Source organism: Pygocentrus nattereri, chromosome 30 (assembly GCF_015220715.1).
Source record: "Pygocentrus nattereri isolate fPygNat1 chromosome 30, fPygNat1.pri, whole genome shotgun sequence".
Classification (NCBI taxonomy): Eukaryota; Metazoa; Chordata; class Actinopteri; order Characiformes; family Serrasalmidae; genus Pygocentrus; species Pygocentrus nattereri.
In genome coordinates, this window is record NC_051240.1 from 7,011,655 (window position 1) to 7,039,622 (window position 27,968).

A 27,968-nucleotide genomic window follows, 5' to 3' on the forward strand; every position below is an offset into this window, starting at 1 on the left:
AAACCAGAATAAACACTGAAATGTACAGAAGGCCGTGGTTATTAAAGCAGGCTCAGAAAATATGACCAGGCTTATTTTGGCGACAATATGTGAGCAATAACAATAATAAATCAACAATAACACTCATTTCAAATTAATATTTTATTCATCATAATCAATTAATGACTAATCAAGAAGACAGTTTGATAGTGACGATCAGAAATTTCCACTGTCTTAACAGTTTTTAAGTTACACAGTAGTTTGACTACAAATTCATTTGAGTCCAAATAAAAATGAGCAAAGAAGGATTAACTCAACAAGTATGATGCAAATGAACTGGTTTCCCGGTGCAGAACAAAAAGAAATGCAAATGACACAGTTTGATGAATTAAGGCATGATTTTTGAAAAAGTCACCTAAATATCTAAAATATCCCACCATTCCCATCCACAGAAATAGCACTTTATTATCTTCTGAAATGTGGAAACTCAGTGGTGGAGACACAGTTGAACATTTTGGATTTCTGAAGGAACCTAATGATCCCACATATATGACGTCAACTGCTATAAACCACGCAACAACCTTTTCAGCATTCTGTGAAAAAAGCTACACTTACTGCGCGTGAATGAGATGAACAATTAAACAGTATTTCAAAAGAAGTTAAAAACGTTTACAGGTAGACCAACCATGTTTATTACATTCATATTAAAGTGTTATACTGATATTGGCCGAAGCCAATGGGTTCCTATTATGTGCTTTCATCCCGATGATGATTATTATATATTAGAATAAACAGGATTACAAAATGTACTTCTCACACATCGCTCTCATGAAGGGGAAGTCCACCAATTTTTTTTTTAATTTCCCAAAATTGAATCATTATGATGTAAACCAAGTTGTACAGAGTGGTTTGATGTGCCATTTTAGAGAGACAGAACTGTTCACAGCAGTGTTGATAGAAAAAAGACGTCTGACGAGGAAGCTTTCACATGAAATGGTTACAAATACGCTGCCGGATGCCTTTTTTTTTTAACAATAGATGTAAGATGCCAGCCTAAAACTTTATTCTTTTTCCCCCAATAAGAAAAACTAGTACCCAGCGATCAGTTTTACTGCTATTTTGTTATCACCACTTCATATAAACACTCAGAAAACATGTAGGTTCCCTGGTGTTTTTGGATGGTAAATAAATTGCTACATTTCTTTTGTAGACATTGTGACCCCTGGTTCCCATCACCACCACTGTAAAGACATCAATAGTCAATAAGTTTCTCTACAATGAACAATTTCACATCAAAGCAGTCTGAATGGCTTGACTGAATTACGCAGAAATTTGGAAAAAAATTGATGGAACTCCCCTTTGATTGGTCAGGATACAGAGAGGCGGGAGAGAATCAGACACAGAATACCAATCACAAACAATCATTGTGTCCCTGAAGCGCTTGCTTCCAGCCCCAATTTCCACACTCGACTCTTCCAGCGCTTTAATGCTACCCTTTATGTTATGCTACAACAGCCCCTTTGGACCACGTATATCTATCTGGGCCCACGTTCATCAATCATTTCTTGTAGATTTTGGTCTGGGATCAGGTCCCTCCTCTATATTATGATATTCATTAGAATGTGAAAGACATTAAACTGATCCTAAAACAGCACTTTGATTAAAAAAAGGCCCTGGTCACTTTGATTAAAAAAAGGCCCTGGTCACTTTGATTAAAAAAAGGCCCTGGTCACTGCAGCAGGTCAGTCATGGTCTTCTAATGATATTTTATTGAAGGATTGTTCTCTGTCTAGGAGAAGGTGCTTTTAATGCTTTTGGATGGACGTTCTTGCTCACAGTTTGGACCGGAGAGGCTTCATGTACTTGTAGTAGGATTCGTGGACCTATAATGGAAGCAAGAAAAGAAAAGGCACATCAGTGGCATTAAATTAGATATTAGCCTTGTCCTGAATCATGGCCAGTCTTAACGCCACAATGACGTCTGGATTCAGCAGAGTGCCACTATGAACCAGGGCTGTAATTGGGCTTCCATTCTTATGGGCATCACTTTATTTATCATCATTTTTTTTGTATTATATTGAAAATAATAAATGACTTCATGTATTTCGTGAACATCAGAAAGGCATTAAATGATAAATACTACACTGCAGTTATCTATTTATAATAGTTATCTGCCTCATTATTTGATACCCATTTCTGTAAGATGAAGCATGTTTGAAGACTTTATTTTAGATGTTGTACAGTTTTTCATCATTCTGGACATTGAATTGATTCCAGACTACTTGACCTGTAGTGTACACACATTATTTGGCCCTTACCTCTGTGCGGTTGAGGGGGGACCTTTTGGCCCACTCAAACATGCTCTCGTACACATTTCCATCATAGCGGCCCAGGACAGAATTCAGCATCTCATCGTTGTAGTCAAAGGAGTCGACCAGAGCCACGGCGTTTGGCCGGATCTCCACCAGCAGAGCCTTTATCCGCTGAGTGATCTGAGACAGCTGAGGAACACTCAACAAACCAGCCTGGAAAACAAACAAAAACATCCACAGAGAAACAAGGTTCAAAGATTCATCCAGCTTTCAGTACAGTAATCGTTTAGAAAATTGGCTATTTTTAAACGTGTGCCATGTGCAGCGTAGAGCTTTAATTGGACCTGAAATTTGTAAGAGGTAGCACAGTCAAAAACGGAAATACAGTTTTCCATCCAGACACACAACATCTTGTTTTTAGTCCAAATCAAGCCCGACAATTCTGTCCAAAATTCGCCTTCACTGGCCCATCATCACTCAAAGTTCAGAATAAAACCTCATAGGATGATGGCAGTTAAGTTTCTACATAGCAACAATAAAAGCCATGGACAACTTTAATAAAAACTGCAAATGACATCTCAATATTTTCCTTCCAATAAACTTCAAACTGCACTGCAGTCAAACTAAATCATTTCTTCACCTTCAACATTTCACTTAAAAATAATAAAAACATATGCAAGCAATATACAAATGTATACAAACAAGTTAAACATGCTTTAAACCTGCTATAATCAGTACTTCCGAATTCACTGTTTATCTTCCATTTTCATTTTCTCATTAAAAGTCAGGTCCAGTCAGGTCTGGACAAATATTTCAAGCAGCTCAAGTGATTCAATCAGTTAAGAAAGCCTGGCATTGGGTGAGTGGCAGCTTTACAAGATGCCGTAGCTGAACAGCGCACACACGTGTAGATGTGCATGTATGTGTCTGTGACCTGTAGAAAGTCTCCGGAGTTGAGGGTAATCCCGTGCAGAGCGTAGAGCAGAGCCAGTGTGTTGAGGACTGAGTGCACTGCAGTATCACTGATTTCACTCAGCTTAGCAGCAAACAGCTCCACCACCACATAGTGACAGTGAGCCTTGAGACACAAACACAGAAAAACACACGTTAGCATGAATGGGAACCAATGTTTTATGCTAGAATATGTGAAGGCCAGTTCCTTGCAGACTATGTAAAGTTCTTCAAAGAGCAAGAAAAGTTACAAATCCAGGGTACAGTCCTGTGCAAAAGTGATCCAACATTTAACAATGGGGCATTTAATAAAAAATAAATAAATAAATAAAAAGAGTTTAGTATAGTAACAGCATATTAGGTTGGCAAAATGTGACTAACTGTTGCAGCTCCACGATTTTTAAGTAAAAATAAAATAATCCTTCTTTGCAGTACAATAAAGCTCTGCTGATCGTACTAACAATTTTAACAATAAGTAGTCTTAAATGCTGGAGTTAATATATTAACTGCTAATTCACCCTTTAACCCTGAAAGTTGGCACGCAGACTGCTGGTCACAGCAACACAGACAGCAATCTCGCCTAGCTAGTTGCCAATGAAAAGGCAAAGAGAAAGATTTAAGACGAGCATCAATAACTTGGAGACGAATGGACTTATCTGCATTTATCACTCCAGCTGGTTTCTTATACGTTTAATCTGCAACAAGAAAATGTCAAACACTAAAAATGTTGCAAAGCTCAAGCCAGCTTCTCATTTGCCAGTTTCTTGTTTGGATTTTCCTGTTACACCTTTAATGATGCAGCAGTTACAATTCCAGCTCATCATGGTGCCGTTTAAGGTGGAACAGAGACGACATTGAGAGACATTTTATGAGAAACTATTCTACTTTTGAGGAAGTTTCCTGCCGGAGATGCGTGATAACCGGCTATAGCTAAAGAGCTAAAACTCTTTACTCCAGGACTCCAGCTATCACTTAGATGTCTTCAATTCCATTATCAGCACTCCTGATTTAATTTGATATAGCATTGATTAACCACACCAATTACTGAACGACAACCACAGATAAAACTGGGCACCTCAAAGTCAGGTTTGGAAATGATTTAGCAAAAGACACTGACAGAACTCCCTATTTATTGCATCAATGCTGTTAGTATGATCTAATATTTTTGTTTTTCTGAGCAAACAAACACACACCGCCCACCTTTTTAAACAGCCAACTTTCTAAATCTAACCTTCAAAAGTGTTTAAAACTTTTACACAGTGCCATCTCGTAGACTCGTCTGTTGTAGAGTTTCTGAAAAAGACATTGTCATGAAGAAAAGAAAAGGAAGGAAACGCTGCTTACGTCAGAGGCTCGGACGAGTTCTATGGAGCTGTTGTTCCAGGCGTCCTCCTGGCTTATGCTGCGTTGCAGCTCCCCCTGCAGGCTTTTAGCCGCCACTTCAACCAGCCTGAAATCAATCAAACACATACAGGTTTATTTAAATTATGTTAATGTCCCTCAAACGTACAATAATGATCTGAAAGTCCAACTATGTAACTTTGCCCCCAGGGAAAAGGTGCAGGTGTGTATTTGTTCAAAAGACACCACTATAAGTGCAACAGAATATAAATAGTATATATAATTTTGTTTCCTGTATAAATGACATGAAGGTATACTCTTAATGCACCACCACAGTAACTGTTCAGTGCTCTTTTCTGAGGGTATAGGCCCCTAATGGCGTAAAACACCTCTTTGTATATTTTGCTTACTTACTGTGCACAGGAAGGTCAGTGAAATAAGCAGAGATATTCTGTGGAAAGTGCAGATTCTGCTTATAGCAAATTTTAACATCAGAACAAACAGAAAAGTGGAAGCGACCTGCTGATACAGAGTGCAAATCAAACCTAAATGTAATTATTTGAATTATTTGACCTTATATGACTAAATATACAATGTGAATTGAGTGTACATCAAAATAACAAATTGATGCTAATATAATAATAATAATATTTATTATACGACAAACAAATACATCTTCAAAGTTTATTTCATTAGTGTTCTCTCCCTGGCACTCACTTGGCAGCGCGGAGCTTGTATGCCTCCACCAGGCTGGCCAGGTCGTTGATATTGACCACGGTTGGTCTGGAGGACACGGGCTGAGGCTGCAGCCGCTGCTGCTCATTTAGATACGACACAGTCCCACTGAGCTGCTGCCCCTCGCGCGCCTGCCGGTAACACTTCACCAAAAACCTGTCAAACAGAGAGAGCAACAGTTAATACCACAACTAACACAACTGTAGACTAATGTAAAAAATCTAGTTGAAGGGAAAAGGGATTTTTTTTTTAATTTCTGCATAATTACAGCTGTAAAGTCATTCACACTGAAATGCTCCACACTAGAGAAACTTACCCAGTCAGAATAGTTCATAGTGGTGGTGATAAGCCATCTGAGTCTGTACAATGAACCATTTCAAACCAAAAAACTCAGAATGAATTTTTAGCTCATTTATATCTAAACAATTTAATATAGAAATTCCCCTTTAATGATGGTCAGAGCGACTGTCCTGCAAAAATAAAATTCACACACTTTTCTTCTTACCCTAAATACAGTCAATCAGCCAATATAAGTTTGGTGTCTCAGGTCTGTACCTTTAGTTTTATACTGGATCTACAAGGCTAATGTAGCTAACTAGCTTATATCCCACCAATTAACAATGTGCACACTGCTAAATTATCACACACCTGCCTTTTGATGTGATATGTCTGACAAAAGTATAAAAGCAAGTGTTGTTCGTAGACAACTGTGTTCTCCAGTGTCACATAATCCACATAATCAAGTCTATTAGAAATACTGAACAGCTCCACACGGTCCAAAGCAACTGTCTGACGCTTAAGCCATGCAGTTAGCACAGTGCTAATTAGTGGGTACATTAGCCTCACTGCTGTTAGAGTGGTCAGAAAGGGATGTGAGAGGCCTGTGGCAGGTGTGTTTACCTGGCAGTCTGCAGCATCATGACGGTGTTCTCTCCCTCGTAGGTGCAGGTGGGAGTGAAGGTGACGTAGATGTCTGGCAGGCCGCTGCAGCACAAGTAACCGTGCCCACCACATGCCATCCGGCACACCTCTATACCTGCATTCGCAGTCCAGGTGGTGAAAGCCTTCAGACCTGCAGCCAGAGCATGGAGCTGATAGATAGATAGATAGATAGATAGATAGATAGATAGATAGATAGATAGATAGATAGATAGATAGATAGATAGATAGATAGATAGATAGATAGATAGATAGATAGATAGATAGATAGATAGATAGATAGATAGGGAGGGAGGGAGAGAGATAGAGACAGAGAAACAGATCGACAGGCCAACAAAAAGAGAACATGAAAAGAGGTTGGAGAGAGGGATAGAGGAAATGGAAAATGGCATGAGAGAAATAAAGGAGAAAGAAAAGAAAGAAAGACAAGAGTGGAGAGAGAAAAACAAAGAAAGAAAGCACTAAATTAAATATCAACTTTTTTTTTTATAAATCTCTTAAGTTAATTAACTATGTACATTTCCGCTTATCATGAACCAAATATAGGAATATCATATACATTCTCATCTCATCAACTTGAGGATACATTATATATACACACGTACATATACATACATACATACAAACATACACGCACCAATATGAAAAACGGTATTCTAATCCCGTCCTGTGTAAATATGTGCGTGTACCTCAGGCAGTTGGCTGAAGTCTCCCTGGTTGATGTGGCCGGTGATGCGGTGGTAGGTGTCACTCATGTACTGACCCACAAAGGTGAAGGCGTAGGCAGCAGCCAGCAGGGGGAAGAGCTTATACTGCTGAGCCTGATAGTCCAAAATCTGAGGCTCTGGCTCTCTGAGGGAGAACAGTCACACAAACTTATTCTCACTTAAACAAAATGTGTCATTTGACCAAGGGTTTTTAAACTCATCATGTCAGTGTCTATGTGTGGAATGTGTAAATACATCTGTGTGAACCGCTCACCCCGGCCGTAACTCGGACTGGTGGCGGACGGCGCTGTAGCGGATGGCGATGGTGCAGGATTTGGACAGAGCTCTGGCAGACTCGCCCACGATCATCGCGCGGATAAACACCATGGTGCCATATGTCAGCTTATCACTAGGAGGCTTCAAATACGACCCGTCGGGCTCAACCTGCACACACAGTCATGTGCACATATTTGTACATGTCAATCGAGCCTTAAAATATTACCATGATAGTGTATTAGTAGATAGTATTCTGCATGTCATTTGCAACTAGCAGTAATCTGATCAATTCTGAATCAAACCAAAACAATCCAACCTAATCATGTTGAAATTTGAGATGCCATGATGTTGAATGGTTTCCTACAGAGGGAGAGTGATGCACTGCTAATGTCTGCTGACACAGTAATACAGCTTGCGTTCCCTTTGTGCTTTGTCACCTGGGCATATTTCATCAGCATGTTCTCGCGTGGGATACGAACGTTCTCCAGCTTCAGATATCCGTTATCCACCTCTTCAAAGCCAAACTTTGGGCCAATATCACCCACAGTCACACCTGCAACAGAAAGCGGACTCAAATTGCAACTCCTGTACAGCTCAAAGACATATGCAAAAGTGTGAACATCCCCAGTCAAACAACATTTTGCTGATTTACTAAGTGATAAAAGCCAACATATCTTTTAGAGATAAACACTTGATAAACAAACACGCGATAAACAAATAAGCTTTTAAAACACACATCATTCAAAACAGACATGAAATTGTACCTTTCAATTTCACTCTATATCTTAGCATAATTATCAGATTCATCAAATTTAATTAGTGATTTTTTCCTTTGATAGAGTAACAGTGTAATCATGCCAGATCTACAATGGCTTGTTTACTGTCTTTGTGTGGGTTGAAGTGAATCGATCACATTTTTATCTGATTTGTAAACTCCAAATCTATCCAAAAGAAAAAGAACTAAATAAATAAAAATGAAAAAGTGCAAGGACTTCAGTGCTTGGCCCCCTAAGTATTGCTATTCACAAAAAGATCTTCTTGAAAGTGCATAAATAACACAAACACACTGTGGACAAATATATGACACATTCACATACCTGGCAGAGGCTGGTGTGTTTTCATGCAGCGTATGGGGACAATAAAGGCATGCAGGCCGTGACACTTGCCCAGCGTGTAGAGCTGGGCCAACACAATGGCGTGATTCGAAGTCTTACCCACTAGAGAGAAACACACAACCAATCATTAAAGCACAAATAAACTATCCTTACATGTGGAAACCATTTCATTCTAAGTATGGATCAATGGGTCAGGGAGGGTCTTACTCTTATGTTTATAGAAGACATGAGGTCAGAAAAGTGACTTACGCCTTATGATTTATACATTTTCACCCTGTCACATCCCGATAAATACTGATTTCCAAGTATTCTAAATAGAGACTGATGGGCTTATATTGTTCACATGAAAGGCTCATAATACACTGGGATATGTTTTATTGCGGTCACTCACGTCCTCCAGGCCACCACTTAATGGAGGAGACTGTTGGGCAATTCAGAACAAACTCCTGAGTGGAGGGGTCATAGGTCGCCGTGGTCTCCAGCTTGCGGATGTGTGTGCCTGAAGAGCAGATAATAAAACAGCAGCAAAGACGCCACAATAAAAAGAAAAAGATGAGTTATTACAGAGAACAGTAACAATAAAACCTAATACTAGAGAGAGAGAGAGAGAGAGAGAGAGAGAGAGAGAGAGAGAGAGAGAGAGAGAGAGAGAAACAGACAGAGAGAGAGAGAGAGAGAGAGAGAGAAACAGACAGAGAGAGAGAGAGAGAGAGAGAGAGAGAGAGAGAGAGAGAGAGAGAGAGAGAGAGAGAGAGAGAGAGAGAAACAGAGAGAGAGAGAGAGAGAGAGAGAGAGAGAGAGAGAGAGAGAGAGAGAGAGAGAGAGAGAGAGAGAGAGAGAGAGAGAGAGCGAGAGAGAGCGAGATATTCAAATGGAAAAATATCAAAAAATAAAGAACTGGAATAATAAATAAATGACTGAAATTCCAGCAGCCCTAAAATCTTCTACAACAACAATCAGAGATTATAATAAAAGCTGATAAAATAACATTAAGCAGGTGTTTGACAGCCAAAATGAAACAGTTGCTTTATCTTTCTGGTCTTTCCAGTGAAAAAGTCTCAGTGACTGTAAAGTCAAGACAGAGGGGGGACGGCGCTCTGAAAGCCCACTTTGAGAAAGAATATTTTAAAAGCTCCAGAAACTCTGAGAGAAGGATTTGTAAAGTTCTAAGAGATTCCGACAGTAGGAGCTCTATGGCTGCTGAAGATTACGTGTTGGCTCTAGAGTCTGGCTGCGTTCCCAAGAGCAGATTCCTTTTCCAGCATGGCCATTATACGGAGGCATGCAGAGCTCCCACCAAACAACACGCAGCACAATTAGCCCAAAGTAAAAAATAGACTTAATTGCTCCAAACCAACTTGTCATGACTCGTTAGTCTCTGTTAGAATCAAAACAGCACCATTAAACAAGTGTTGAGAGCTAGACACCCCCATCAGGACAAGGCATGGATAGATGGGTCAACGTGGAGTCAATTGCTGTGTCCCAATTCAGGGGCTACACCCTTCGGAGGCTGCAGCTTAAGGCCAACTGCAGTAGTGTGACTAGGCTGTCCCATTTCGAAGACTCCTTCTTACGCGGCAGAGAAACGCATCCTTCTTTTCCATGGCAACAAAAGATCCCATGGATGGATCCTTCACCAGCCAACACGAGGATTCGAGAACATCTCGGCATCAGGAGAGGAGTGAATGGTGTCTGAGAAGTACACTTTTAAACAGAAGTGTTGGGTTTACATCGAATCGAATAGCTAACAGTACAAATGTTAAGAAAGCCACTCATCAGTCTAAGACACACCACGCACTGGAGCAGGTGCCAGCTGTGAAGCATCTCCAGCTCTAATGAATGAAAAATAAAACAAAAAGTTTCTGGCTCCGTCTTTATAGAACTTTAATCATAATAAAATGAATAAATAAACAAACAAAGACTTGACAGGAGCGATGTTTCATGATGCAACGGTGAGGCCGGGAACAATGATGCTGTGACGCAAACCGGAAATCCCTCTCAAGATCGTCTTATTTCGGATCAGCCTTCGTGGGTCTACACAGTCTTCGAAGAACACGGCGTCGTAGACCGCATCCTTTGAAGGATGCAGCCCCTGAATTGGGACGCACACAATTTTTCAACAGGAATGCATGCTACGCTAGCATTATTAGCTAAGCTAATTCAGTCCTTTATTGAGGAGTCTGACGATACATAGACTGCATACTAACTCTTATTTATAATATATAATATATTAACTCTAAATTATTGCTCCGACTGGCCTGAGCTTCAAGTTTAGGATGAGGACTGTGGTGCACTGCCCTTCTCTTTCGCTACCTTCAGCCCTTAGCAGGCTAACTAGCTAGCTAGCAGAGTTGCAGTACAATCTACAAACAGCGAAGTGATTGTTTAAGTTTTTAGTTATGAAATATTCTACAGCATCTTCTTATTTAGGGATTTTACACTCAAACAGCCTTGTCTGCCATTTTTGGGGCTTGAAAAGCAGCATCAGATCACAAGTTTAACGAAAAGCTCAAAACGCTTAACATGGCGTCCATTTACAGAGAATCGCTGCAGAGATCTGCGCAAGCGTAGCAGCCAATCCGACGGAAAAAAAACCTTGAGCCAAACGCTTCAGACTATGAGTCGGAATTTTGTTAGTGCTTTCCAATGATTTTGAAACAGCAATTTGTCCTTCAGTTTCCATTTGTTTAGGTCTTCCCCCATTCAAACAAATAGGAGCCTGGTCTTGTATGACTGAACATAACTGCCAAAACAGTGTCTGAGTAAACAGGCTTTCCTATAAGGACTTTGGCTCAAGCTTCACTGGCGAATTGAGGATCAGAACAGCATCATTTTATCAAAAATACCTCAAGCTCACATTACAAATTAACAAAAAAAATATATAGATATATAAATAATGTTTTGCCACCCAGACCCACAATAAATGTCTCTAAAGTGGTTTTAAAGCAGCTCGCATGGGTTGCCAGGTTGTTTACCGTGACCCAGCTCTGTCTGAGCATAAGTGCCGACGATCTCCAGGTTCCAGGCGGGTGTGAAGAAGGTGTCGAGCTGCGTGGGAGAAGCCTGGTTCAGCAGGGTCGTCAGAAACATCCCCAGGTGCAGGTCCAGAGGCTCGGAAAAACCACGATGGACACATCTGAGTTCAGGGCAAAGGTGAAGGGGCAGTTTTGGGGGGCAGCATGAAAAGATACAAAAGGAAGTTGGATGGAAAAGACGGAAAAAGGAATCAAGTGTGCACAAAAGTTAGAGGGGTGTGGTAATTACACAAAAGAACAGAGGAAAAAGAAGATGGAAAACAGTATGAATAAAAGAATGCAGGAAACGTTTCGCAGAGTAGATAGAGATGGTTAGAGTATGATCCCAGATGGACAGAGAAGAATGGATACAGGGGAAAAAAAAAAAAAAAAAAGAGGGAGAGAGACAGAAGAGACTTGGTGCTGATCAAACATTCCACTCAGTTGAATTATCAGTGGTTAAATTAATGCAAACCAGTGAGACGAAGTTGCTAAGCAGCACTTTAGCTGCTACTGGATAACGATTAAGTGCATTTCATGGTGGAACCTGATTTGAAAACCCAGCGATCTTATTATTAGCATATGTGAAGGTGTCAATCTCCAATCAAAAGTGTAGGGACAAAAAAAAAAAAAAAAGATTTAGCATACAGTGGGACAAAAAAGTACTTAGTCAGCTACTGATTGTGCAAGTTCTCCTACTTAGAAAGATGAGAGAGGTCTGTAATTTTGATCATGGGTACACTTCAACTATGAGAGACAATATGAGAAAAAAATCCAGGAAATCACCTTGCAGGATTTTTAAAGAATTTATTTGTAAATTATGGTGGAAAATAATTATTTGGTCACCCATAAACAAGCAAGATATCTGGCTGTCACAGACCTGTAACTTCTTCTTTAAAAAGCTCTTCTGTTCTCCACTCGTTACCTGTATTAATGACACCTATTTGACCTCATTATCTGTATAAAAGACACCTGTCCACAGCCTCAAACAGACAGACTCCAAACTTAACCAAGACCAAAGAGCTGTCGAAGGACACCAGGAAGAAAATTGTAGCCCTGCACCAGGCTGGGAAGAGTGACTCTACAACAGGCAAGCAGGTTGGTGTGAACAAATCAACTGTGGGAGCAATTGTAAGGAAATGGAAGACATACAAGACCATTGATAATCTCCCTCGATCTGGGTCCCCACACAAGATCTCATCCCGTGGGGTCAAAATGATCATGAGAACGGTGAGCAAATCCCAGAACTACTCAGAGGGACCTGATGAATGACCTCCAGAGAGCTGGGACCAAAGTAACAAAGGCTACCATCAGTAACACACGACGCCGAGAGGGACTCAAATCCTGCAGTGCCAGGCGTGTCCCTCTACTTAAGCCAGTACATGTCCAGGCCCACCTGAAGTTTGCCAGAGAGCATATGAATGATCCAGAAGAGGATTGGGAGAATATCATGTGGTCAGATGAAATCAAAACAGAACTTTTTGGTAAAAACTCAACTCGTCGTTTTTGGAGGAAGAAGAATGCTGAGTTGCATCCCAAGAACACCATACCTACTGTGAAGCATGGAGGTTGAAACATCAGGCTTTGGAGCTGTTTTTCTGCAAGGGGGACAGGACGACTGATCCGTGTTAAGGGAAGAATGAATGGAGCCATGTATCGTGAGATTTTAAGCCAAAACCTCCTTCCATCAGCGAGAGCATTGAAGATGGAACGTGGCTGGGTCTTCCAGCATGACAATGATCCCAAACACACCGCTCGGGCAACAAAGGAGTGGCTCCGTAAAAAGCATTTCAAGGTCCTGGAGAGGTCAGTGTCCAGACCTCAACCCCATGGAAAATTTGTGGAGGGAGTTGAAATGTTGCCCAGCGACAGCCCCAAAACATCACTGCTCTAGAGGAGATCTGCAGAAGGAATGGGCCAAAATACCAGCTACAGTGTGCAAACCTGGTGAAGACTTGCAGGAAATGTTTGACCTCTGTCATTGTCAAAAGTATTGAGTTGAACTTTTGTTATTGACCAAAAACTTATTTTCCACCATAATTTACAAATAAATTCTTTAAAAATCCTACAATGTGATTTCCTGGATTTCTTTTCTCATTTTGTCTCTCATAGTTGAAGTGTACCTATGATGAAAATTACAGACCTCTCTCATCTTTCTAAGTAGGAGAACTTGCAGAATCAGTGGCTGACTAAATACTTTTTTGCCCCACTGTAGATCACATCTGGTGTAGAACTGGAATGAACTTGAGGGAGAATGCTTTAAGAATGAAAAACCCTTCCTAGACAAGATTTAGGCTTTAGACATATACTTTAATACATTTTATAGCAGTATGTCATTCAGCGTCACAAACCACAAAAGTATTGCCAGATAGACTTGTTCAACAAGCAGACACGGTTTCAACCAAGCGTAAGAATTCAGACATGCGGTTTGTTCATATCTCCAGTACTAAACTAAAGAAGCACACTTCCAGCACCAAACATGTCTTGGCTAATTGACCACATTTGACCAAAGACAGAACTGTGCAAATCTTCAGCCGAATTATTCTTTTAAATAGAGGAGCCTTGGATAACGCAGCATCGCATAGCGTAGAATAGCGTAGCATCGAATAACAGACACTGTAGAAAGTGCTGCTGTACTGCGTAAACTCACCAATAAACATCACAATCACATTGATTTTTTCACCCCACTCACAAATATAATCAATAGGCACAGGGCTTTCCATCTGAAAAACTGCACTGCAATCATGTTTTTGAACCACTTGATCTGGCACAGCTTCACATGGAATCTCCTACATGGCCCCGATTCCCCCTGCAAGCATCATCTGTCTCAGACTCTGGCTCCCCTCTACACAGCGGCTCTACTTTCCTCTCCACATCTCCAATGCCTTTTTCACTTTGGCTCCAACCTGATTTTCAAACAAAACTGCTGCAATACTGCTATCTGGTACTTTGCCAGAACTTCATTTGGTAGTTTGTGTGTGCAGAAAAGTCTTTTCTCCAGCTTAATGAAAAAAGTCTGCAACACCCAGCATTGTATAGCGTGGCATAACATAACCGACACTACACAAAGTGCTGCTGTACTATTTAGAAACACCTATAAACCTCACAATCACATCGATTTTTACACTACATTCATATAAATTGAATTAAATAAAACTTTTGAAAATCACTTTACTATTTCACAAACTCGCTGTGTTCAAGCTGAAAGATACAGTGTGAAAAAGACTAGAATAGCAACATTAGCTGAGATAACATGGTATTTGTCTTTTTATTTAAAAGACTAATGGTCTTTCTGTGTGTAAATTTCAATCAGCCTTTTCCAACTGCAGATCGAGTTGAACAACGCTAAAGCGGAGAAGCTCCACTCGTCATGCATCACTTTTGCTGGGATAACCAATAAAGTGTTTGGGTAAAACTGAACTGGAGAGCTCATTGAGGTTTGATAAAAGAGCTTGAGAAACAGCGACATTCGTCTTTTTACCATATAGCTTGGTGAGAAGTTCAGCGTAGTTTGGTAGTACTTTAATGTAGAAATACATTTTCTTTTTCAAAATCACTTTGCTGGCTGGTTCTGGTGTTCAAGGCACTTGCTAACATTGCTAATGTTTACATGAGCCAAGCAGGAAGACTAAGGCCAGAAACATGCAAATGACAGCGCTCCACCTAAACGCTTGGTCCTTCTGTATGAAATCACCATGCGTTCTTATGTTACTATGGTGGTTAAAACACTCAGCACTGAAGGGGGCGACAGGACAAATCAGAGAGGGATCTACTGTTATTCCAACATCCTCAACAACAAAACATGTAGAGGACAAGTAGAGGAGAGAGAGCTGCTTTACCTTTCTGTTGGATTGGAAAAGCGATTAATCAATCATATTTTTTATGTTCACATAAGCCAATTTTGAGTGAGACTCAACTGCTCGTCTGCTATGGCAGTTGAGAAAGCACGCTGGCGGAAAGACAGTTTATTCTCCCCAGTGGTGGACAGTAACTAAGTAAATGTAATTCGTTACTGTACTTAAGTAGTTTTTTTGTGTATCTGTACTTAAGTATTTCCATTCTGGGCGACTTTTTCCTTTCACTCCACTACATTTCAGAGTCTAATATCTGACTTTTTCCTCCACTACATTCTGAGAAATCTGTCGTTCCTTTTGGTTTCTGTGTGTATAAAAACGTAACATGTCAAAACAAAAGCGCAAAGCCAGAGCACCAATCAGGGCACAGCAGCCACTTTGTTCTGAGCTTGTTTTGACCTGTTGGTCATACCGACCCAGTGCAGCACACGGTTCAACGTCAATGTGGGAGCACATGCATCTCCGTAAATGATGGAATTAATCTAACTTTGTGTAAATAGAGCACAATATAGAAATATGTCCACATATGCAGTCGAGACTGACGCGGCTTTTTTCTGAATTTCTACAAACACCATTTCATTTTATAGTAAATGAGTTTGGGCTGGTTTATGTTTATGAACAGACGCCTACAGATCAACACAGTAAAGGAGCTCATCTGTGATCCTGAGTTTAAAGCCAGTTTTTATTAAACTTAAACTTGGAACTAAGTTGTAAATAAATCTGAAACTGAAACTTTGCTTGTGTGTAAAAAGTGATTTCAGAGCCACTCGGTTCTCCCTGATGGAAACTGTTTACCTTCAGTGTTTTGTGCTTCTGATCATTTTAATAGACGTCAGCGTCACTAATTAATGACGTTCTATTAAAAGACTGGTTTACCAAGAGAGACGCTGGAGGACTTTCACCTGAAATGAGTTCATGAAGCCAGTCTGGTTACAAAAATGTTTTTTAGTACATTTGAAGGTAAATACTTTAGTACTTTTACTCAAGTTGAAGTCTAGAGTAAGGACTTCTACTTTTACTGGAGTAATATTTTACCTTGGGTGTCTCTACTTTAACTCAAGTTCATGATTTGCGTACTTCGTCCACCTCTGATTCTCTCCATTTAGCATGTAGTGCGACGTGCTGCCATCTGAACTCAGCCTTGCTGCCAATTCTGTTATGTTAGCTAACAGAGGCCCACATTAGCTAGCATTGTGCTGATGAATGGGGGAGAGGGAGGACCCTCACAGGTGTAGCAAGGTCATTTTTTTGTTCTTTTAGACTTCTGAAGAAGAAGAAGTCTAGAAGAGCATCAAAAAGTCACTGGCATTGCTCTTAACATGGTATCTCTAGCTTCAACATAAGCATTCACAACACGAGTGATCTACTGATGCCTTAATCTGCTGTTGATAGATTAAAGGAAATGAAGAAGTATAATCAAACATTCACCATCATCATGCACCAAAGCTTTAAGCTCTTTCCATGGCCGGCCCATGCACACATGCAGATCGGGTTAGCAGTTCAGGAAGGTGAGAAGATGGGAGGAAAGAAAAGAGGGAGAAAGAAGTGAAGTAGATTCTGTGGGAGGGTTTTCTTTCCAAGACTATGTCCTTCTCTCAGAGTTTCAATTGAAGTAAAACTGGTTCAACTAGGTGACCACCAATCTGTAGTCTAAACTACAGAAAGTGTTCTGAGATTCAGAGAGAGAAAAAACTACCAACCAACAACAAGAGCTGTCAAACACCAGCCACACTAACCTGCACAGAAACCATGTCATTATTCAGCCATTTACTCCATCTGGACCGCCATTACACAAAGAACTATATATCCCACGATTCTCTGCATGACAAGGACTGACCGTGCCCCAGCTCAGTCTGGGCGTAGGTGCCTAGTGCCTTGAAGTTTTCGGCCAGTGGCAGCCACTTCTTTTGCTGCTCAGGAGTGCACTGGCTGTACAACGTGGGGAGGAACATTGTGTAGTGGAGACCGAAAGCCTCGTGGAAGGTTCTTCGTGCAGTTCTGCAGGAACGGACACATACCTTAGCTACGTCACGTACTTCGTTATCTTAGGATCACTGCCCAGCACAACAAGCTCCCGTTATTCACTCCATCTATGGTTTGTGTCTGAAAGCACACTTTATCAAAAACCCCTTGTAGCTCCACATTGCTGGTGTACAGTTTCTTTTACATTTACAGCATTTGGTTGACGCTCTTATCCAGAGTGACTTACAGTTTGATCATTTTACACAGGCAGGCCAAGGTGGTGTTAGCAGTCTTGCCCAAGGACTCTTATTGGTATAGTGTAGGGTGCTGACCCAGGCAGGGGAGTGAACCCCAGTCTACAGTGTAGAAGGCAGAGGTGTTGCCCACTACACTAACCAACCACAGTTAGAGCTGGAGGTGCACTCTCAGCTTAGTAGTGATACTGGCGTGTGTAGAAACTCACACACACTACCACGTTAGTGTCACTGCTGTGCGAAGAACAAAGAATGAACAGTGGCTCTGTGGTCGGAAACTATCCAACGATGAACGACGGTGTCCAGTGGGTGGATGTAGAATGTAGGTGTTTCTAATAAAGTGGCCAGTGAGTGGAAGTACACGGTAGGTGTTTCTAATAAAGTGTCCAGTGAGTGGAAGTACACGGTAGGTGTTTCTAATAAAGTGGCCAGTGAGTAAAAGTACACGGTAGGTGTTTCTAATAAAGTGTCCAGTGAGTGGAAGTACACGGTAGGTGTTTCTAATAAAGTGGCCAGTGAGTAAAAGTACACGGTAGGTGTTTCTAATAAAGTGTCCAGTGAGTGGAAGTACACGGTAGGTGTTTCTAATAAAGTGTCCAGGGAGTGGAAGTATAAGGTAGGTGTTTCTAATAAAGTGGCCAGTGAGTGGAAGTACAAGGTAGGTGTTTCTAATAAAGTGGCCAGTGAGTGGAAGTATAAGGTAGGTGTTTCTAATAAAGTGACCAGTGAGTGGACAGAAGTCACAATTTGGAGCATTTATCTCATGCTGCAGTTTAAGACTTGGCCAGTTGAAGCATCTCACTGAAACATTACCGTTAACCTAGAACTATGATCCAACCTACAGTATAGGTAAATAAAGCCCCATGACACTGTCCATCACCTTTAAAAAAAACCCATACTGTATATGCATTGGAATGAAATCATTTAAAATTGCTTCCTAATTCCTATTTCCTAATCAGAGTCATAAACATAGCATGACGAGGTGTACTGTGATTACAGTTGACAACCTTTTACCCACATCTTTAATCTGAATGCAACCTTTGCCCTTTGCTTGGACTATCCTGCCATGCACTATAACATGTACACAGGCATCTGCAGATGATTGTACAGAGCTAGAGAACAGGTTACATAGCCAATGGCACAACAAAGGGCCAACCAGGCTTCCAACAGAAAATTCACCTCTAACATTTAATGTGCATTTCACTCTAACATTTAATGTGCATTTCAACCAATACAATGAATAAAAAGATGCTCGGGTCCACTGTTCAGAGCCTTTTTGCACTAAAAGGGATTTAGCTTGATTTCTGGGGTTATTACAAGTCAAGGAAAACAGAGGGGTAGTTTAAAAACCTATAAACTGAGGATTGCTCAATGAGTAACGTGGTGTTCAGGAGTTCATGTAATGTAAATGGTAGGCAAATGCAGGTTTGTGCAGCAATAGACCTAAAAAGAACCTAAAGGCATTATATATACATACTAATGTAAAAACAGGCTTATGTGGCATAAGAAAAGACCATGAATATTTTATGCCACTAACACACAATGTGTTCATTTTTCTGTATCTGCGTTCATTTTTATATAGATTTTAGTGCTGTAAAGCATTTTGAACTGTTCTTGCTGGAAAGTGCAATATAAATAAAGCTACTATCATTAATGGTATTGAAATTAAGGTCTTGCAGAACCATGTCTTCTGCAAAGTTCAGACAAAACTAATTAAAAGTGAAAGCAGATGTGTTGAACTTGCAGATGGGGCACTCAGACAGGGGCCTGTCCTGTAGGGGTCACAGTAATCAGTACCTTTTATAGAAATATATCTCCTCTGGGTCAGAGATGCCATAATCTCTGAGCTTCATGATCATCTGGGAGCTCTTCTTCACGGCGGCATCGTAACGCTCGCTGCGGGACATGAAGTTTGGGTCATCGTGCTGGAAGTCAGGGTCATTGATCACTAGAGACTCTGATACAAGGCAAGGGATACAGGGAGGCAAACAAGTTTAAACAAGTTTAAAAGCAACTCTATCCATTTTAACTCTACAGATAAAAACTAAAAAAGTTTATAAGTAAACAAAGCGTGCTAGATAGTTCCTTCAGCCTTCGGGTCAATCTGTAAGCTCTTCTATGCCGTTGGAAGTTGAACTGTGTTGCCATTATTATACGTAGCATGACGGTCTTCCTATTTGAGTCAGACGTTGCTCTATTCTGATGGTTCCATTTAGTGCCATAGGTTCTATATAGAACTATCTGCATGCTTAAATGGTTCTCTGCATGGTGAAACTGTTCTTCGGACAGGGTGATTAGAACGGTTTGCATATGGTTCTGTATCGAACCCTTTGGAAAATGATTCTGGACAGCACCAAAAAGGGTTCCTCTACTGTGACAATGTCAAGCTTGAACACTTTTTGCTGCAACATAGAACCGCTTTCATTAAGGATCTACATAGAACCATATAAAAACACAATCTCCATCAATTTGAAGAATCATCTGACCATGCAAAGAACCATTTAAGCATGCAAATGGTTCTAAACATGGTTCTATTTCCTTTATTAAAGAACCCTCGACACCCATGCAAGATGCAATCACTTTTCACCCACTAGCACTGTGTGCACTAAAGGAGCTTTGGGAAGAAGTGTAAAAGGATTATGCCAAAAAATAAGGCTATGAAAACAACTCGCTATATAATAATATAGTCGATATGTTTTTAAAAAGTGGTCTATCAGAGTTACACGGCCCTGCAGCCAGTAACTCCACTGCTGAGAGTGTTTACAGCTGGATTAATGAACTGTGTCAGACCTATTTCTCTTCTCCGCCTGGTCTTCTCTGCACTGCCGTCCAGCATGTTGGTGAGGGTCTCCGTGTTAAACGTGGCATTTTCTCGTTCTCGGCAAATATCAGGATTCATGGCTGGAGGTGAGGACGAGCAGCAGCGAGCTGAAGCGTTTATTTGTGGAGAACCTGTTGTGTAATGGTTCCACTCTGGCCTAGCTAGACCTTCGGCAAGATCCGCAACAGGGATACATTGAGGGTGCGTGCTATTCCGAACGGTGCCTGCTAGTGCCCTACACCCTACACCCTACACCCTACTCCCTACTCCCTAAACCCTTCATCTACGTAGACGAGGAATTACAGGGCGTACAGGCAAAACCAGTGAGGCCTATACGGAAATCTGCTACTGGACCACATGTACGCTCATATATCGTATAAGGTCAGGCATATATTTTAATGGGTTTCATCGCCAGCCATACCTCTGTTTTACGGTGGATACTCACCCCAACTACCTGAAATCACTGCTTGACAGAAAATAACACAACATATACAATAAACAGTCCCTTTTTGCGGAGGGTGTGCACCTCCCATGAGCCACCTTGCATGGTTCAGGAGGGGAGCTATTAGATCTGTTTTGCTTTAAAGGGAAATTCCACCCATTTTGCAAAATTTCTGTTTAATTCAATAGTTGAAATGTAACCAAAGTAACTCAGAGTGGTTTGCTATGAAATAGTTGATTGTAGAGACACAGATATCTTTACAGTGATAGGAACCAGGGGTCACTGTGTCTACAGCCATTGTATTTACCGTCCGAAACCACCGGTGAACCAACACATCTTCTGGGTGTTCATGTGGAATGTTACTTACGGTAAAATAGTAGAAAATCTGGTTTTAAAGTTTTCTTTAGGGACTGTTTGGCCTTAGAGCCCTCTAACGTATCCTTCCACCATGGATTTTAATGGATTAAAATAAATCGATTAAATTGCATTTCCTACCAGCGGTAGGAAACCTACCTAGGCTGGTATGGAAACTGCCCTGCTCAGGACAGGAAGGCTCTCCAGCGTGTGGTCAAAACTGCACAGTCTGTTTTAGGAGCAGCCTTCCCCTCTCTATAGATCATTTACTACACCTGGGTCATCAAAGGACCACTCAGCATCAGAGGACGGTACACACCTCCAACACAGCCCCTTCACACATCTATCACCAGGAATGCGAAGTCCAGGACAAACAGGCCATCAGCCTTGGGAACGACTGTTTTACACACTGCCTCTTCCCACCACTCTCGGCACTCTCACTGGACTCTGGCTAACATACACACGTTATTTACTGAACCTCGCTCAGTTCTACACACACATACATACCTTTATTGCTGCTGTCATTCTGTTGTTGTTTGCAATAATGCACAGTGCACTTTATGAGCGGTGCCCTCACTCACTTTGTGACCGCTGAAGTGAATAGCTGCTACCTTAATGGGAAGGATTTCTCAATCATCTCAGTGGAAAATACCTTCTCATTCTTTCCCTTAGCATCAGAATCCCATCCTCCCACAGGCTCGTTCCTTGTGGTTTTGTAATGACGGCTAATGGTTAGTAATGGAATTTGAGGCATTTAAAGGTTTTCTAAGGGCATCTGAAGGTCGTGTCCCATTTTTCAAAAAACACACGACTTACTGTAGCCACCACTAACTTTATCAACAGAAAGAAAAAGTCTGATCCAAAGTAAACGCAGCCACAGTGAGGTGTCTTTACACTCATCCTGTATTTGTTATATTGTTATAGATAGATAGATTTGAAATAAAGTTGTTCATGTTTAAATCCAGATAGTGTCTACAGAGCTTTCATCTCCCCACCTACACAACTGAGAATAAACAACAGCAGCAACGTCATTTAAGAGCCTGTCAAGACCATTAAGACCACTTATTGTGACTTTTTTGAAAGCATCTCTTTAGGTTTGTAAGTAAATAACAGCTTTTGTTATTTGTTTAGCTTTTTTTTGCTTTGTGTCAGTAAAGAATACAGTGTGAAAAGGGTAAAAAAACAATAGAAAATTAATTTCAGAAAACTTAAATATACATTTTATGGCATTTGGCTGACGCTCTTATCCAGAGCGACTTACAGTTTGATCATTTTACACAGGTAGGTGAAGGTGGTGTTAGGAGTCTTGCCCAAGGACTCGTCTTGGTATAGTGTAGGGGGCTTACCCAGGCGGGGGATTGAACCCCAGTCTACAAGGCAGAGGTGTTACCCACTACACTATCCCAACCACAATAAACTGACCCTGCACAAGTGGCATTACAACAAACACACTAAAATCATGGCACACATGGTGAAAACAGACGAATAAAAACGAAAGGCAGTGATTAAGGAGGGAAACTAGAGCATGTTTCGATGCGAGGGTACCCTGACACGGGTGTATAGTTTTGCTTTTGTTGTTTTCATTTTTTTATTTTGCTATGTTTCCTCATAAATATTCAACTTTGAACTTTGGCCACAAGCAGCCAAATCAAAAGAGGCTCTGATGTAAACAGCAGCCATAGATGTGATTGTGCCTAGTTCAAGCTTCCATGATTAACATTGTCCGAAGGGATAACCTTTGAAAAATCACTTAAAACGAGAAATGAGCCGCCTGTCTTCAGTTATTAACTGAATTAAACGCCTGTATTTGCGCGACGTGTACGCGTGAAAAGATCAAACCTCTGAGAGCTGTTGCTATTAGCAACACGGCTTTCCCATTTGGACCGGCACTCAAAATGGCCGCGGCGAGTGTGCGCCCTTCGAAGTGCCCTAGGTAGGGACCTTGTGTGCTAATTGAACGGGAAAAGGTCACCTGCTCGGAAAGCCCTACCGCAGCCAATCACAACCGCGAGAAGTGTGGGGCGGAGCCTTGACGTAATGTAGTGCGTTTGAAACAGAAACCGGCTCTGTTACAAATCCAGTTAGCTGGACTTGTGCTGTGCTTCATGGCAGTGATGGTTTATGCCTGTTTCTTAACGCTGTAAAGTGTGTTTTACTACATACTTACACAGGTGATGAGGTTTTACTCTGATATTCTTCCCAAATGAACCAATAATCACTGAAAACACGGAGTGGTGTGAATTGTAGTGTTTGGTGTGTCTGGTTCAGCAAGTTGGTGAGGTTAGTAGAGATGCTTCCCTCTCCTGCGGTTTTCCACTTTCTCTGGGAAATCAACACTCACCTGGTTGAAGATGGAGCATCAGTTCGCACATTCGGCAGGTAGATAATTCCTGTTTATTCACCAGCAGGTTAGAAGTTACAGCCCTTATATCCCATAAGGTTTTTCTCTACATATAATAATTTCTTATACATTCTTCAAGTGTCTTTAGTAAAAGCAGTGGTTCTGTTTAGAGCCATGAGTTCTTTATAACTTCAGCCCCAGCTTTCAAAAAGGTTGGGATGCTGTGCAAAGTTGGGATGGGAGCAACAAAAGACTGGTAAAGTTGTGAAATGACTGGGTATAATAAGAGCATCCCGGAAAGGCTGAGAGACTGTATTAGTAGCCTTGCAGTAAATATTGTACTCTCTGTGATGCTAATCCAGGTGGATTTATTCCCATTTTCTATGTTTATAAATGTTTGTTTTGGCATAGACAGATATGTACATGAAAACTATTATATTGGCCCACGGCTCTCATGTTGGTGTGTCCCTAGTTCTCAGCCTTTGCCTTCGAAAGCACATTAGGCCTCATTCACCAATATCAATATATTGATATATTCACCATAGAGTTTTTTCTTAAATGTGTTCTTGAGAAAAGTCCTAAGGAAAAGTCATGAATCTGAGGTAGACGTGTTCTAAGAACAAATCCCAAATAAGAAAACAGTAGTGCATGTCAGAATCTTCCTAAAACTGTGTAAGTGGGGTTAAGGAGCGATTTCTTTAGAAAGAGGCCTGGTGTTCATGAATCAGATGCTTTAACACGTGAAGCACGTCGGCACTACAAAACACCCATTCCTAAAGTCAGAAACCTGCGCTGACAAATTCACTTTCGTGTATGACCAAATTCACGTATGACTTCAAGGGCCCAAATCATGGAAGAGTTTTCCTCAATTTTTCAAAATAAGAGTTTGATGTACACTCAAGGGGTTCCATGCAGCTGCGTTGAGTTGCTTCCAAGATACTCGGTTAAGTAATACTGTACAAACTTAACGGATTCAGATGAATCACACTGAAGGGATTTGAGTCCGTTCTAATTAACTGGACTGATTGTTTTTATGTGTTACCTAAAAACGAAATTTTACTTCAATGTTCTGTCAGGTGGTTCCACACAGCGATGTTGAGTAGCTTTTCAAATGCTCAGTTGAGTAACACACTAACTAAAGAGAAAGAACAGAGTTAGGTTTACGTTAGAGCTTTAGATGTACTGCTCAGCTGCTCTACACAGTTAACTGATGGTTCTTCAAGGGTTCTTTAGTAAAGAAAATGGTTCTATATAGAACCATGAACGCTCAGAGAATCCTTGTATGATTAAAGGGGTTCTATGCATCGTGAAAGGGTTCTGCAGAGTGATGGAGAAGAAAAGGCTTCTCTATAGCACTAAAAAGGGTTTTGCTGTTGTTACAATGTCAAGCTTGTTACAACAGAAGAATCATTTTTGGTGTTATAGAGAACCCTTTTCAGAAAGGGTTTATATAGAACCATATACAGCACATTCTTCATCAGTCTGAAGAACGACTAAGAGATGGACCTTGATCAAACGCTTCTGTAAGTCTGACAACTAACTGAACTTCATTGAAACAACACAACTAACCCAGTTCACTCAATTAGTTTGTTAAATGTGCAGAGTGTGAGATTTAGTGGCATCTAGTGGTGAAGTTGTAGATTGCAACCAACTGAATCCCCTCTCACTCAGGCCTGTAGTAACATCAAGTACAACCAGTAGTAGTCATCTTTATTTATATAGCAACTTTTATACATTTATAATGCAGCGCAAAGTGTAAGTAAAAGCAACAGAGAAAAAGAGAAAAGAATGGAATCAAATCAAATATAAAAATGCAAAAAAGTATAAATAAAAATCCAGTAAAAATATAAGAAAGTAAAAGTAATTTTCCAGTAAAAACAAGGACAACAATAAAAAACTGCTAGTTACTAGAATAAAGAAATGTGTTTTTAACTGGTTAACAGAAGAAACCTGGTGGATGTTTATTGGTAATGTGTTCCAAATGTTTGGTGCATTAAAACAGAGCGCTGCCACTCCGCTCCTTAGAGTTTCATACGTGGCATATGGAGAAAGGCAGCACTAGATGATCTTAAAACACGGCTCTGGAACATAATCTATCAGCCCGCATAAGTGATTTCTGTCACCTTCTCCCAGAGTCAAAGCTACATTTGTTTCTAGTCTTGATTGTATATAAGAGCACAAACACTGCATTATCTACTGTTTCTGCCTAGAAATTGCAGCATGCTGCACACGGCGCACATCAAAAATAGACCCAAAGCATATTTTTGAGCTCCACACGTGTGTCACTGCTGTGCCTGGTGCGAATCGAGCTTAAATAAGCTGACGATTTATTGTATTTATTGTATATATTGTTCGTGATATCATGAAAACCAGCACATTTACACCATTTAGGCCTGTTCGGCCGGCTACGGTTTAGCCCCGCCCACCCACGCTGAAGTTATAAAGAGTGTTTACAAGAAAAATGTAGGCAAATTTTCACATATGATTGTCTACTGTAAGTTTCCTCTATGCAGTTGTTCTGTAAACGAGGTCCCAGAATGAGTGCTTGTATTAAAAAGTATTAAAAAATCAGAGACAGAACGTCAAGAAAAGCAAAATACAGGAAAAGAAGAAAAAAGCAGAGACGGGCAGTTCTGTGATAATGAGACCCATATGACTGCTCACAGTCATAAAGGTCCTGAATGGCTTTTAGAAATATAACTTAATTCTTATTATTTGTATTTTTTTTTTTTTTACATTCTTACACTCTCATCACTTTTATCTCGTGAATTTCATTGTTTTGTAGTTTTGGAACAAAGTGAACCCCTGGCCTGTGTTCTGTCCCTAGGCTCACAAGTTACCTGCCAGAGGAGTCGAAAGCCATCCTGACGTCCCATCATGCATCTATGCAGCACCAGGTATCAGTACAGACAACATTCGTGGAGCCTTTTGATCCAATAGTCGGGGCGCAGTACGTCACACTGGGGGAGATTGATAAGGCAGAGGGTGAGTCTGTTCTCACAAACACTGACGGGAAACATTGCAGTAAAGCTGAAAGTGTTCTGTAGGCCTGTAGAACACACCTGTAATATTTCTATGTGATAACCTACGCACAAGACAATGGTTCTATATAGAACCATGAACATGCAAACAACCCTTTGCATCATGAATGGGCTCTTCAGATTGATGGAGAATGTGCCGTAGATGGTTCTATGTAGAACCTTTTTGAAAAGACGTTTTGAAATGACGTTTTGTGTCATTGTGCTGACCAGCTTAGCGAGGTTTTCTCTAGACTTTTCCAGTTGTGTGTTTACCGTGGTTGATACCTACAATCTGGAAAACATCCACTATAATTCCTATTCCAAAATTGAAAATGGCCACATGTCCAGCACCATGGTCTCAAATACAGGTGCACTTCAGGGTTGTGTCCTGTCCCCTTTGCTTTTTATTATGTACATGCACAGCTGCAGAACTTCTAGAGAGGGCAGCTGTCTTGTAAAATTTTCTGATGACACTGTATTATTGTCTCTTCTTCAGGGTTCTGAGTCAGATCATGGTTGTGCTCTTCATGGTTTTGTTACGTGGTGTGATGAGAACTTTCTCGACCTTAATGTTGTATAATTGTGTTTATATGTTTGTATGAATGTATAGTTGCACATATGGTGGGGAAAGCTGCAAATGACTTGCCCTTTTTGGGACTAATAAAGTACTCTGAACTGAACTAAACAGCAATTGTGTATTAGAGGATGTGTCCACTTATTTTCACTCAAAATCAACAAATGCATGGAATTTGACCAGGGGCCCCCAAACGTTTCCACACAACCGTTTATAAGGAACTTGACCCACTGTGGGTCACATCAAATACCAGTAAAAATGTATTTCTAAAAGACACAACTGCGTGTCTGTGATTTTAGGTGTAAACATGACAATATCTTGTCTAAATGGACTTTAGTGCTGTTCATACGTTAGTGTTCATAATCAGTGCTCATGCATTTTTAACACGTGTACTTATTGTTGGTTCTCCTTTCAGGGTGCAGTGAAGCTATTCTGCGTGCTCGGGTGTTAAACTGTGTGGATGGGGTTGATGTTGCGCTGCTACAGAAGGCCATAAATGAACAGAGGAACTTCTTTAAAGAGCGGGACAACGAGGCTGGAGCACAGTAGCGCCCACTTCGAAATACCTGCACCACCTGGACAGATGCAGCGGAGTTTGGAGAAACTGTTTTTTTTTTTTTCTCAATCACAGTCAATATTTACATCTAACAGTTAAGGTAGTGTTCAGGCTACTTGGTAAACCAGGTAAAAAAGAGTAATGGTATTGATGCACTGCAAAAAATTATATCTTAAAAAGTGAAATCATCATCATGTCTTAGTCGATGTGCTCTCATATGCGAAGTTTTGGCACCCCTTGTCAAATTACATGTTTGGTTGATGTGTAAATAAATGAACACATCCTCCAGGAACACACTTGTGCATAATTTAATGCACAATTACTGTGTATTTGCTGAATTTAACTTGTAATAAAAATAAAACATACAATGTGGCTAGTGCAGAAGTTATGACACATTTTGTTTTGTATTTCTTATTTTAGA

General features: G+C 40.7%; 2 protein-coding genes across 4 annotated transcripts; one reads left to right on the forward strand and one right to left on the reverse strand.

Moving 5' to 3' along the window:
- Positions 1 to 122: 122 nt before the first annotated feature.
- acox1 (acyl-CoA oxidase 1, palmitoyl) lies at positions 123 to 21,239 on the reverse strand. Of its 3 annotated transcripts, none has more exons than XM_017693021.2 (14): positions 21,216 to 21,239; positions 19,237 to 19,396; positions 11,331 to 11,491; positions 8,747 to 8,854; positions 8,338 to 8,457; positions 7,678 to 7,793; positions 7,239 to 7,408; positions 6,947 to 7,109; positions 6,219 to 6,409; positions 5,301 to 5,474; positions 4,587 to 4,692; positions 3,226 to 3,369; positions 2,298 to 2,504; positions 123 to 1,862 (listed from the first exon to the last, which is right to left on the reverse strand). In XM_017693021.2, exons 2-14 carry the CDS (start codon positions 19,344 to 19,346, stop codon positions 1,812 to 1,814), a joined length of 1,821 nt encoding a protein of 606 aa, XP_017548510.1. In that variant the 5' UTR covers positions 19,347 to 19,396; positions 21,216 to 21,239; the 3' UTR covers positions 123 to 1,811. The 3 variants fall into 3 exon arrangements, with proteins under 3 accessions (XP_017548510.1, XP_017548508.1, XP_017548509.1); XM_017693019.2 differs by lacking the exon at positions 21,216 to 21,239 and adding an exon at positions 20,230 to 20,463; XM_017693020.2 differs by lacking the exons at positions 11,331 to 11,491; positions 21,216 to 21,239 and adding exons at positions 17,061 to 17,221; positions 20,230 to 20,463.
- Positions 21,240 to 23,149: 1,910 nt separating this feature from the next.
- On the forward strand, positions 23,150 to 27,830 carry ten1 (TEN1 subunit of CST complex). Its single transcript, XM_017692896.2, has 4 exons — positions 23,150 to 23,227; positions 23,325 to 23,435; positions 26,225 to 26,382; positions 27,407 to 27,830. Exons 2-4 carry the CDS (start codon positions 23,347 to 23,349, stop codon positions 27,538 to 27,540), a joined length of 381 nt encoding a protein of 126 aa, XP_017548385.1. The 5' UTR covers positions 23,150 to 23,227; positions 23,325 to 23,346; the 3' UTR covers positions 27,541 to 27,830.
- Positions 27,831 to 27,968: the final 138 nt, after the last annotated feature.